Genomic DNA, 13,652 nt, shown 5'->3' on the forward strand with positions numbered 1-13,652 from the left:
TGAAATATATAGGACCAGAACATGTTTATGATTTCTTCAGATTTGGGAATATTTGTAGATACATAGGGAAAGTCTAAACACAAATTAATTTGTGATTTAAACATACTTTATCTGACTAGCCCGAAGTTAATTTCTTGTTTTTTATGTTTTATTTTGATATCATGAAGAAGTTGTTCAAAGGGAGTTTCAAATCAATGTCTCAAAGTCAATTGTAATATGCCTGTGGTTTGTCTGCATCCCTTCATCTGAGGGATTTCCTACTTCTTAGTTTTATGGGTATACTAAGAGTATTGTTTATTTTGGAGCCTTTCAGATTAGAATGTTGGGATTAAGAATGCTGTACTTGAATTGTTAGGAATAGGGATCAGCCAATTTTCTGTAAAGCGCCAAAAAATGTGTTCAGCTTGGGGACCACAAAAGGTTCCCTGTTACACATAGTGTTTATGTTTGTTTGCTTTGTTTAACAACTTCAAAAATGTCAACATAGTTCTTCACTCAATGGCTAGCCAAAGGGCTGCATTTGCAAAGTTTACATAGAACTCAGAGGCAAAGGGTCTTTTCCTCACGCATTCTTTTCTTTGTGTCAGTACTGGGGCTTGAACGCAGGGCCTCTCATTCCTGCTTGGCTTCTTCATGCATGTCTGAGTTATACTACTTGAGCCACACTTCCACTTCCAGCCTTTTGCTGGTTAACTGGAGACAAGAGTTTTATGGGTTTTTCTGCAGGGTTTGCCTTTGAATTGCAATCCTCAGAGCTCAGCTTCCTGAGTAACTAGGATTACAGGCACTAGCCACCAGCACCCAGCTACCCTCATGCATTCTACTTTTGAATTATTAAGGATTAGAAAGCGTACAAATATACATAGTCCAATGTTGCACCTCTGTTATACTCCCACTGACAATTTTTGCTACCAGTAAAAACTGGAGCTATGTACAAGACGGAGAAGCAAACTCAAGCTAGTGACAATTTTCTTCCCTAGAATCCAAAGGTGAAATCCAAACACTGCTTCCTGATTCTGATACAATTAGAAGTACTCATTCTGCATTCCCTTGGTGGAGTCATTTGATAACACCTACAATTAGGGAAAATTAAAGGCTCTAGGCTATGTCTCCAGTCTCTTCTTGAACTGGAAAGTTCACAAACACAACAGAGTTCTCAGCAGTGAAAATCATGTACCCCATGAAGGTTGTAGCATTCTAAACAGACTGTGCCCAGGAGGCAGAAGGTTTCCAAAGATAAAAGATTTAATGGATTTACAATGTCATTAAAGCCTATGACATTGTTTTAAAGACTAAGAAAATGAACACGATAAAAATTTTAAGTGATCAAATGCAGCATATTAAATTCTATCAACAACATGAGACCAACTGGATAGAATAAAAATGTGTGTGTGTATTCAAGGGGAAAAGACACATTAAAGTGGTCACCAGAGGATGTACAGGGGATGGGGGTAGAGATTCCTTTTGGGATGATAGAACTGTTTTAGAACTACAAAGGGGGATGCACTACATGGGGATAAATTGTTCTTTTTCAATGGCTAATTTCATGATACCTGGATTTTAATATAATTAGGAAAAGAATCATAAGAGCTGCAGGAATGTACTCGAAGGGATTGTCATTTGATTCCTTTTACTCTTCACTCTTGGCATGCACCCAGGAAGCAGCAGTCTCCTTGTGCTGTTCATGCAAATGGTTAAAATGACTTTCCCACTACACGCAGTGTAGCTCTGGATGGACCATCGAGGAGCCAACTCCAAGTTCAAACCTCCCTTCTCCCTTTGCTACTCTCATGGCACCATGGAAAAAAACCTGACCAGTGCCTGTGACTGATTTCCTCCGAATCTGCAGAGAGACCTCTGCTAGTGCCAAGATACTTTAACCGTATGTGCATGCATTCTGATTAGGAGCCTTAATTTTAAGTCGAGTGCTAACAAAAATGATAGGTAAGGGATTTCAATGGCGAACAAAGAAACGTATTTTCTGAATGTCAATGGGCTCAAGAAGCAGAACCTGAGGATGGTGACGTCAGTGCTGGCTACACTGACAAGCCTGAATGTCGTGTGATCTTGTTCACATTGTATGACCTGCAGCGTGTCCCCAAGATAAAGAGACTCCTAGGAGATTTATGGTCCCTTCCCCTCTCCACCTTAAACGAAGCAGGTTTGTAATATCTGATTAACCCTATCAGCATACTCTCAGTTAATCAGACTTAAATTTGGTCTTGACTTTTCATACTGTTTTAACGCCTGTTCTGATATGTTCTGAATTCTGTGAACTCAAATACATTGGTACTTAGTTATGATCAGTAAGGCTCTGTAGTAGCAACTCCACTTCAAGCTTTCTCTTAGAACACAGGCAGTATCTGGGCCAAGTTGTTGCCTGATAGTCACCTTGAAAATAGGCTGATTGACAGCTATTGTGACAAGTGGGTGCCCATATGCAAATGACTGAACTCATGTCTGGAAATAGCATTTTAATATGAGGTGCTTTGAAAAACAAATTCTAGAGTTGCAGAAACTGGATCATTTAACATACTGTTTTGGTTGTTCTTTTATGGCATAGATGGCAAAGGTGGGAGAGATGGTTTTCCAGATCTACTTGTGGCTGTATTCGGTTGAATAAAAATTTTTCTGGGCTCAAAATTGGTGAATTTTTTTGTATGTTTGTATCCTATGCTAGTGGATCTCATACACTTGACTTATCATCAGATTCTATTGGGAGGCCTGTTAAAACGCAATTCTAAGTCAGGCACAAATGGCTCATGCCTGTCATCCTAGCTCATCAGGAAGCTGAGCTTTGAGGATCAAGATTCAAAGACATCCATAGCAGGTAAGTCCATGAGATTCTTATCTCCAATTAACCATCCAAAAGCCAGATGTAGAGCTATGGTGTGCCAGCCTTGAGCCAAAGGCTAAGGTAGAGCACGTTGGCCCAGAGTTCAAGCCCTAGTACCAGGGCACATATACATACATCTAGGTTTGGGCTAGGGATGTGGGTCAAGTGACAGAGTGCTTGATTATCAAGTGCAGGGTCCTGAGTTCAGTCCCCAGTACTGCCAAAAAAGGTTGCTAGTCTTCCTGAGTTTAGGCTGAGGTCAGGCCGGACAATTCTTATTTCTAAGAAGCCCCACAGAGTTGGAGTAGCTTTGTGTTTGACCATCAGTGTAGGAACTAACTGGAAGGCTGGGAGACCTGTGGGATGTTAGCTAAGCCAATAGGAGGAATTTAGTAGAGAACCTGATTTTGTTTTCCCAATAAAACAAAGAATAAATCCCTCTCCAGGAACTATTGTAAGTAATCCTTACACTCAACATAATTCAAATGCAAACAAAGTGATTTTAACATTCACCTCAATTTGTTAAAATAGTATTTTATCACCTGTAATAAATTACCTGACCTTTTTTTGGTACACAAAAAAGAACATGTGCTATTTTTATAATCTAATCTAATTTCTATAGTAGTTATTCATGTACTTATTTGGTGACTTAGTCACAAAGCCTAATTTGCGAAGTTCGCCAAATATTTACAACCTACATAAAGTCTAACAAGCAGTCTGGAAATCATCTAAACTCAATCTCAATCTTTGCATTTTTGAACCTCATAATAACAGTTTATTTTTTGTAATCAAAGGGAAATTCAACTTGGGATGAAATAACAGATTTATTTGTGGAAATTTTAAATAAGGACTGCCTTTCAATCTCGGGTATAGTACAGTGATTCTGATTTGGGTTTGCTGTGCAGCGCCAGCTGTAACTTGATGAAAGACATCTGAACTCCCTTTTAAGTTACTACAGATGGAAATTTGCCCAAGCCAGTTGCTTTTGGAGAGAGAGAGAGAGAGCGAGAGAGGGAGGAGAGGAGAAAGAGAAGAGAAATCAGAATTTAGTTATTTTCTAACTAAATAAGTTGTTATATTTGCTTAGTTTCTGGTTAAAAAGTATTGATTAAAAAGTATTCAGCAAAGAGAAGAGAATGAGTGGAGTAGGAGGAGAGGAGCTTTATTATAGATTAGGAAATAGATGAGGAAATAATTTTGCCACTTATATCCTCAAGTTGTTTTAAGCTACAGGACATACAGTATGCACCTATATTACCCAAAGGCGCATTGGGTTTGGGGTAAAAGTGTCAGCACTTCGTTAGCAATTCTTTTAATAGAGGGGGTTTTCAGGAGAGGAAATGGAAGCTAAATTTTCAAACTGGAATGACAGGAAGGATTTAGGTAAGCAGGATATAATGATCCAAACTGGAAAGACACCAAGACACTGGGGTCAAAACCTCCAGTCTAGTCATGGATTCTTAGCTGTAGCAGACCCATTATATCCTGTAAAATGACTCTAAAAATAACACCCTGGATACCAGATCTTTTTTCTTCCTTTTAGACTATCATCAAATCACATTTTTTTTCACTATTCATGTCCAACGATCATTCTCCTAGTCTGTCCCTAGCTAATCTGTGTGAAATCAAGGTATACAGCACTGGGATGATACAATTGTGACACCCTTCCCCATTTAACTATCGACAGTTTCACTTTCCACAGCATCAATTACCCATGATCTGAAAATAAGGACTGGAAAGGTCTACAAATGAGCAAAGTTTTAAGTTGTATATCATTCTGAGTAGCATGATAAAAATCTCATGCTGTCCCATTTCATCACGCAGGGCAGTATGAACCATCCCTTTGCTCAGCAATATCCTCTTTGGGTATGCCACCTTCTTGGATAGCTCTGTAGTCACTTAGCAGCCATCTCTATTACCAGGTTAACTGTTACAATGCTGGTGTTCATGTAAACCTTATTTTAATTAACAATGGCTCCAGGCACAAAAGAAGTGCAATTTTACTGTACTCTACTTAGTTGCTCATTTTATTATTAAGTATCATTGTCTTTGTGACCCTATTTAACAAATTGAACTTTAACTGAGGTATGCACAAGTAGAAAAAATAATCTGCACAGGTTTTGATACCATCCATGTTTTCTAATATCCATGAAGAGTCTTGAAACCTATGTCCCATGAAAAAGCAAGGGACTACTACACATCTTTACACCTAGGTTAGGATTTAGTGATTTGGGCAACATAACTATTTCCAGTGAACAGGTCTTTTTTATTAAGTGCTGGGCACTGACTGTAGGCAGGTGCTCTACCATGTGACCCAAGCTCACAACTCTGTCATTGAGTGTCCTGGCTATTCAGGAGTTGGTAGTGGGCACTTTGCCTAGGTAAGTGGTGGTGAATGCTATAAAGAATAAAGCAAAATATGGAATTATGAAATGCTGAAGGGTGGCAAGATAGGGAGCTTCTGCTAAAGGGATTATTCCAGCAGGAACAAGGGAGATGAAGACAAAAGCTCTGCCTGGAACCTGCACAAAAAATAGGAAATATAACTTCTCAGTGACCTCAATTTAAGAATTTTTGCCTTGTTTTGGACTAAGCAATTCTGTCTGTGTGAATTTCATATAAATCTTCTGACTTTGATGTCTTGTGTGTTCTGCTAGAGGCAACAATAAGAGGAAAGGATGAGGAATAAAATGATGATGAAGGAATTTAGTCAGGGCAGGAGTTAGTAAATATCATGATGTGGATCAGTTATTTTAAACTTTGAAATCAGGAAATAGGCAAGATCATTCATATACAAGTTATGTTTAATTTAAAAATTATGGAAGTTTATACAATTTCATTAGTATAGAAAAATATGGTGCTAAATGTCATCTCCAAGTGTCCATTAATCAAATTGACATAGTCTAATAATGATAAATTGTGTAGACAACTGAATTTGTATTTATATATTATATCATTAATGCAATGTAAATTTTTAGGTAATGGTTATGGGTAACTAACATACTTCTTTTCTTTTTCTCTTTTGGTTGTGGGGCTTAAACTCTGGGCTTGGGTGCTAGACTTCAGCTCTTCAGCTCAAGGCGAGCGCTCTACTGCTTGAACCACAGTGCCACATCTGGTTTTCTAGTGGTTTTTATTGAAGATAAGAGTCTCATGGACTTTTCCTGCATGGGCTGGCTTTGAACCATGATCTTCAGATCTCAGCCTCCTGAGTAGCTAGGATTACAGGCTCGTGAGCCACTGGCATCCGGCTCATACCTATTTTCTGTAAGAAGACCAGGCTTTAAAAAGTATGGAGTTGGAGCTGGTGGCTCATGCTGAGATCTGAGGATTGAGGTTCAAAGCCAGCCTGGGCATGAAAGTCCATGAGACTCTTCTCTCCAATAAACCACTCAGAAAACGGGAAGTGGTTCTATGGCTCAAGTGGTAGAGCGCTAGCCTTGAGCTGAAGAGCTGAGGGACAGCGCCCAGGCCCAGAGTTCCAGAGTTCAAGCCCATGATTGACAAAAAAAAAAAAAGTATAGAGTTAGAATTGAAAATTTAGTACTGACAAAATTTTTATTTGTCTGGCTAGCTGCACTTATATTTTAATAAAAATGCTTCTAGGTTTTGGAGAAAAAAAATCCTTGAATCTTCTTAGGTATACAACCCCTTTCTCCTCTCATATATACATACATATTACCTATTTGCTCCAATCATGGTTCTTTTTTTGTGTGAGGGAGGAGGGGGCGTTGGTTGTGGGGCTTGAACTCTGGGCCTGGGCTTCTGTCCCTGAGCTCTCCAGCTCAAGGCTAACGATCTACTACTTGAGCCACAGCACCATTTCCAGTTTTCTGGTGGTTAACTGGAGGTAAGAGTCTCATGGACTTTTCCTGCCAGGCTGGCAGGATATCAGCCTCCTGAGTAGCTAGGATTACAGGCATGAGCTACTGGTGCCTGGCTTCAATCATGGTTCTTAAACACAAGAATGACTAAGACTGACAACAATGAAATGATGAAAAGTAATAATGAATATGATTTTCTGATCAAGCAGATATACTAAACCAGAAAGCTTTTTATTTTTTTAAATTGCTTCAGTGCTGGGACTTGAACTCACATCCTTGTCCTTATAAACCCCAGATTAAGTCAATGCTACTGGAAGGAGGAATAAATACTGGAAATGATGGTAGCAAGATCTCTGATAGTCTAGTAGTTAGCAAAACTCAATTCTGGTGCAAGTGATATTTGAATCTATGTTTATTAATGTTTTCTAAATGGTGTTACCATGGTATTTCCTCCTAGTCCCAAAATTTGTTATTTCTAAGGACATTGTTCTCATTCATCCAGCACTGAGCTTCTACTTGTAAGATGAATGAGAAAGTAAAACATGTTCTCAGGCCCCCCACCCCCAAATTCACCTCTCTATAATGGAGGGTACAGGCTCATTCCACTTTACACATATGATTGAAAGATAATGGATGCTGCATTCAAAGGTAAAGTTACCCTGAAAACAAATAATCTACAAAGAAAAATTAAAGTCTGAACCTTTTAAACTTCTTTGGCCAAAATCCCCTTGAGACTAGCTTGCTAAATCAATGGTATGTGGGTAATAGATCTTCACCCAATACTTAGCAAGTTATTTTGGGAGTTTGGATTTGTAGCCATCTAGAGATGTACTACCCAGTATGGTAGCCCTCAGTCATACACAGATACCAGGCACTTCTCATGGCTTATCTAATTTGAAAGTGTATACCAGATGTTCAAAGACTTAGTATAAACACAAAATGTAAACTATGCACTAAAAAGTCTTATATTGACAGCTTGTTAAAAGGATAATATTCCAGATATATCATGTTAAATAAAATGTTTTACGAAATATCATCTGTGTCACTCTTTAGTGCTAAGAATCCAACACCAAGGGCCTTGAACATGGTAGGTACACACTCTATTACTGAGCCACACACCACAGTATTTTACCTTTACTTCTTTCTTCCTTTATTTTTTTCTCTTTTCCCTTCTCCTTCCCTTCCCTTCCTTTCTTTCCTTCAGATTGAACCTGAAACCTTGGACACACTACAAATGTACTCTGTGATTAAAAATGTTACAAACCGAATCATAGTTTTTTTTCCTTTTTAAATGTGGCTCTAAGAAAACTTTAAATTATACTTATGAATCACATCATATTTGTACTGGCAGTGTTGACTGAACCACTTGTATCCAACTGTGGTTCTTAGACCAGCAGCATCTTACCACTTGAGACTTGTCAGAAAAGGAGACTCATGTCCCCACCCCAGATCTCATGAATCTATATTTATAACAAAATCCAGGGGAATCCTGTGCACAGAAGTTTGAGAGGTCCCAGGCTGGCATTCTCTACAACTCATCTTAGTAGCTATTTGTGTTTTTGACCTAGAGCAGTGACATGGTAAAAGGATTATGTCCTAAATTTTCTATACAAATGTAATGGCTGAACATTTGAATTTTTTTAAGTTAAGTGATTATAATTTAAAAATTTTTTAAAAATTATTTTAAGCATAAAATTATACAAACACATACATATATAAGGAGGGGGGATAAGAAGGCTGCTTTGATGCTAGATGCTACCTTAGTTACTTCTGGATTTTCAGCCACCATGTAGGTGAAACTAATGTTCACCAGATCTGTACCACTGCAGACACACACTATCCGCCCTTCCAGATCATTTTCGGATTTTCCAACAGCTTCAAGCGCAGCCAGGATTTTGGGATCCTGTATAGAGTCACAAAAAATAGGAAAAAAGAAAGAGAAGAGATCACAGAGCATGAAGGAAACCATGGTAAATGGAAAACACATTGATGTAAAAATATGCATGGTACAATGGTTTATTTTTATTTTCCTTATGAAAAATGCCCAGTTATTTAAAAAATCTCTTAAGACATATAGTATGGTTTTCTTGGTCAAATATACCAGGTCAAATATAGACTTTTTCAGGTGTCATTATTGAAGGCCCTAGAGTTTGCCAGTGGGATAGGAAAGCATATGATTAGAAAATTCCATGTCCACAAAGATCCAGAGTCTTTCCCCACAGGCAGGCTAATCACAGAGAGTTCTGTGAATAAACATGGCGTTACCATCACCAGTTACCACAGTATAGTCTCAAAATGAGATGAAGTCTTCCAAGCAGCCTGGATCAAAAGAGAGAGTGTTTCTCCAAGTCATGGCATCCTCAGTTGGAATGAAAGCAGTGAAAGACTGCCAAAATTCATAAATAAAACATTGTCTTTGTTCTCCAAAAGGCCTCAGAAAACATGCCAACATATAGTTACATAGAAAATTTAACTAACATAAAAGAAGCAGCTTTGAAAAAAAATAAAAACAAACTAAGGAGTGTAATTTTGTTTTGAACAGCTAAAAACCTGCAGGGCTATTACACAAAATGAAATAAATACTGTACTTGAATGTTCTATAAAGAAACGTCCTTTAAATTCCTAACACCACTATGAAAATAGCTTCTTATTCAAACCAATCAATCACCGTGAAGAACAATGATTGTCTCTGCTTGGTTTTCTTTATTCTTTCAGCGGCAAACTGAACTTTCTAGGCACACAAGTACACAGAGATATGTGGCCACCTCAGCTACTTAAATTTCCTTCTAAACCACAGATGAAATGAGCATTGCCAAAAATGTGGGGTAAAGAAGCTTGTAAAATCAACTTCTAGGTTAAGGGAACTTTTTTGTTTGTTTGTTTTTGAAGCTGATGCAAAGGCTATCCTTTCCAAGGGTTAAAAACATTTCTAATACAACCAAAAATAATGTAATCTATCACTCAAAATTTAAGAAAATCAAAAGGTAAAAAAGTGTCTGTTTTCTCACAAAGATAAGAAGATTTCTAAACTGTATCAATTCTTAATCCCCAGCTGATGACTGTGAGGAAGAGTTAAGTAGCCTCCTAGAGAGTATTTCCAGCCTGTGTACATCTACTTAGATGACGAACAAACACCAATTGCAGGTACCTTTGGTACAGCTCCCAGCCGAATGCTGTTGATGAGGGAACATTCCAACATTTGTCCTTCCTGAAGACAAAGAGGATAACCAATCCATGAGCTTAAATTCTGACACTCATTGCTCGAAGAATGTAACAAGCACCTATGTTGCTCTTTTTTTTGTTTTAAGTCCCACTAAGTAACTCAGGATGGTTACCAAACTGTTTACAAACAGAAGCTTTCTGCCCCAGCCTCTCAAATGCGGAGATTACATGTATGTAATTAGTAATTAGCAAACTTATGATGATGTTAATTGAAGTAGAAGAGGGAGTAAACATTCAAATAACAATAATAATTTTTTCCAGTGATCAGGAATAACCCAGATTACAATTTTTTTATTTCAAATCTATGAGGTTAACATTCAATAATTATTTGTAAAAATATTTATAGTCTTATCATACAATATCTCTAAGCATGTTTGAATGTCATGAAATATGTATGTACTCACACAATATTAAGTGAGAATGATGCAAATTTTATATAGCTGTAATTATACTTTTCTTAAATCCAATTAATATTTTTATAAGTGTATTCTGTGTCATGTATCAGATTAAGTCCCAAAATGTGAGGATGGTCACCCTTTCCAGGCATCTTTTAGAATTTAGTTGCAAGTAAATTTTTCTGGGAAATATTTCTAACTCACAAGATTAAATCAGACCAGCTTACTACAGGCTGTATGTTTCCTTCATAATGCTCAATGAATTATAACTTTTAAAAAATATGCCTTGCTTTGCATCTGCAGTAGGACCTATAGGAATTAGGACACTCTCCTTGACCCTTACTGTATCCTGATCCCATGTTTCAAAACCCTTGAATAAATAAGTGGAACTTCCATGCCCTCAGGAGGACCCTGGTTCACTTGTCAAGAAATGAAAACATTATATGAAGTGAAGTAAGTCAAACCCAAAGAAACATAGGTCCCATGCTTTCTCTTATTTGAAATAACTAGTATATACCTGAGACAAGCAGAAACGGTTAGATAAGTTGATGTTAGGTGAAATGAACTCCAAGATAAAGACTCAATTTTTTTTCTTTCTTGTGATTATTTCTAACATATTTATAAGTTGATTTTTTTTGTTGCTTTGTCTGTCCCTCCCCCATGGTATAACCCCTGTTTTCACTGTATTTGATGTTGGTATAATTTGTGGAGGGGAAGGGAAAAACCAAAATGTTTAAATAAGGATACAGGTGGACCCATTGCAACAATGAGATGTATAAGACGTTATGTTGAAAAGGAACTTTACAACTTTGGCCCGAGGGGGAGACTTAGGGGGAGGGGGGAAGGAAGGGGGAGGGGGAGGGGAAGGGATGGGAAAGGGAAACAAAGAAGGAGGCAACAATGTACTCATTCATGATAAGAAATGTACTCATTACTTTGCCCATGTAATTGTAACCCTCTGTACAGCATTTTCAGAAAGAAAGAAAGAAAGAAAGAAAGAAAGAAAGAAAGAAAGAAAGAAAGAAAGAAAGAAAGAAAGAAAGAAAGAAAGAAAGAAAGAAAGAAAGAAAGAAAGAAAGAAAGAGAGAGAGAGAAAGAAAGAAAGAAAGAAAGAAAGGAAGGAGAGAGAGAGAGAGAAAGAGAGAGAGAAAGAAAGAGAGAAAGAGAGAAAGAAAGAGAGAGAGAGAGAAAGAGAGAGAGAAAGAGAAAGAGAGAGAAAGAGAGAAAAAAGGAAGGAAGAAAGGAAGGAAGGAAGGAAGGAAGAGAGAGAGAGAGAGAAAGAAAGAACATGGCCTAAACCACCAAGCAAGGAGAGCAACTTCTGGTTCTTATGTCATACCTTGCCTTCACTTTTCCAGGTCAAAAAGAAACCAAATTCATCCACCTTGAAGAGGCAGTTAGGTTCAAACACGAAGGATTCCTGTTAAAAAGAAATGTGTTGGCTTTCAATATTTCAAACAATAAAAATGCAAATATCTGTGAGGAAAGGAAAGGAAAATGAGCCTTTGATTCTAATAAACTATGTTTTGTATATCAGAGAACATGTTCATTTGGAAAACTCTTTTCATTTTTCTTCTGCATTGAAAAATGGATTAATGTAACAGAGCATCATCCTGTAGAACAGATATGAAAATAAACAACAATGATGAAGATCCAACTGAAGAAAGTTTCTCTGAGGTTTTGGAAGAAGTCTTAGTCTCAGTCTACTGGTTTCTCTACGTACAAGACAAACTACTGTCTGTATTTAAGTTAATGTCAAAAGTCAGTCCCAGTGCCAGGTGTGGTGGTACGTGTCTGTAATCCCAGCATGCAGGAAGCAAAGAGGGAAGATCACAAGTGTGAGGTTAGCATGGCTCACGAAGACTTCCAGGCCACATTGGGCTACATAGTGAATGCATGACTCAAACAAACAAAATGAAGTAAATCAGGCCCAGTGATGCATTCTAGCAGCCACTCTGGTAATTCTGAAGTTTGTGGGCCACTGATGTGGATGTGGATGTGGACACAAGAAACTCAGTGCAAACTACAGAACCAAAATCAAGGGGTGTGCCAAACCCAGACAATTGGAACAGTTAGACTTTATCTGTCAGTGGACTCCTGATTGTTAGTAAGAGGTCACCAATATATTTAGGGTTTCCAAAAACTTTCTCTATGTAAAAAAAGAGACAAAGAACCCTCAGGAAATGAACCCAGATGTCCCGTGCCTTCATTTTATATTATACCTCACAGCAGACATGTTCTGGGCACTGCAGATATAGCAATGAATAAGACAAAAGAATGTTAGGACCTCTGGAATCAAAACTCAGTCCCACCACTTTTATTCTTTCTCCTAGAAAGACCATTTCTGAATCTAAGTCTGCCTGAAGTCCCTGGTAAAGACATCATTTCCAAAACAGGATTAAAAAATTAGAGCAAGAGGAAGAAAAATAAGGGAGAAAAAGTAAGGAGAGAGTAAAAGGTTTTTCCCAGAACTACCTGCCACAAGGTTCTGTACACTCTAGGAATGCTAGCAACCAAAGAAAAAAGGGGAGAGATATCCATAAGATGTGCATCTGGCAAAACCAAATCAGTTGTTAGGTGGAGCAATGTCTAGATCAGAAATTCTCCAGGGAGGCCTCACTAGGAAGCCCCAACTGAGCTGAAGACTAACTTCCTAACAAAGCCCACAATCAGGTGATCAACTGAAGCTGAAAGGTTTCCAGACCAAAGGAATTCAAACCACCAGTGAAAAATCAGAGTCAACACGAGAAATATGTTGCAATCCATTGAAAGAAACTAGAACAGAACCTATTTAGCTTTCTTGCTACCTCCTTGGCCCTTTCTCTTAGAGATTGAATGTCTTTAAATTTAAAGGGGTTTAAGTTTCACATGGAACTTGGACTGTGGCTCCTTGAACAAATCAAAGCAGTAGAAATGTAACACCCTCTATTTTCCTTCAGATCTGGGTACTGCCAGATCTTAACAGGAAGTTAGGCTGTGTCTCCTCTGCAGATCTGTTAGTCTTGCGGTTAAGAAATGCTAATGGAATTTTCAGGTAAAGAAACAAGTCATAATGGAATTTTTCCCAGGGAGCCCAGAATCTCAGCTTTCATGTGACTTGGCTAACATTCATCACAGTCACCCCGTGGAGTTCAAGGACCTGCAATGTTTCCTTATGTCACAGAGAGACAAGGGCTGGAATGGGCCAGGAACTACTTTTTATGGAAATACTGAACAAGTGATGGCCAGAGGGCATTTTTGTTTGAGAGAGGCAAGATGAATCACTTTGGGCAGAAGTTCTATTTAGATGCTCTTTCTGGCACAGGGGTCTCCCGCTCTGGGAGGGTTACAGAGACACCAGCCATCTCATAAAGAATAGTTGTAAATATTTAAGCT

The 13,652-nt window shown here is 38.1% G+C and overlaps 1 protein-coding gene across 1 annotated transcript in view; it reads right to left on the reverse strand.

Moving 5' to 3' along the window:
* Positions 1-13,652, reverse strand: part of Plcb4 (phospholipase C beta 4) — a 366,535-nt gene that overhangs the window by 101,167 nt on the left and 251,716 nt on the right. The window contains exons 5-7 of the mRNA XM_042694597.1: positions 11,617-11,697; positions 9,809-9,868; positions 8,420-8,563 (exon numbers count right to left, since the gene is read on the reverse strand). Coding sequence (XP_042550531.1) covers positions 8,420-8,563; positions 9,809-9,868; positions 11,617-11,697 — 285 coding nt within the window. The remainder of the gene's footprint in view (positions 1-8,419; positions 8,564-9,808; positions 9,869-11,616; positions 11,698-13,652) is intronic.

The sequence above is a fragment of the Dipodomys spectabilis genome, unplaced genomic scaffold (assembly GCF_019054845.1).
Source record: "Dipodomys spectabilis isolate Male_0828 unplaced genomic scaffold, ASM1905484v1 ptg000175l, whole genome shotgun sequence".
NCBI lineage: Eukaryota > Metazoa > Chordata > Mammalia > Rodentia > Heteromyidae > Dipodomys > Dipodomys spectabilis.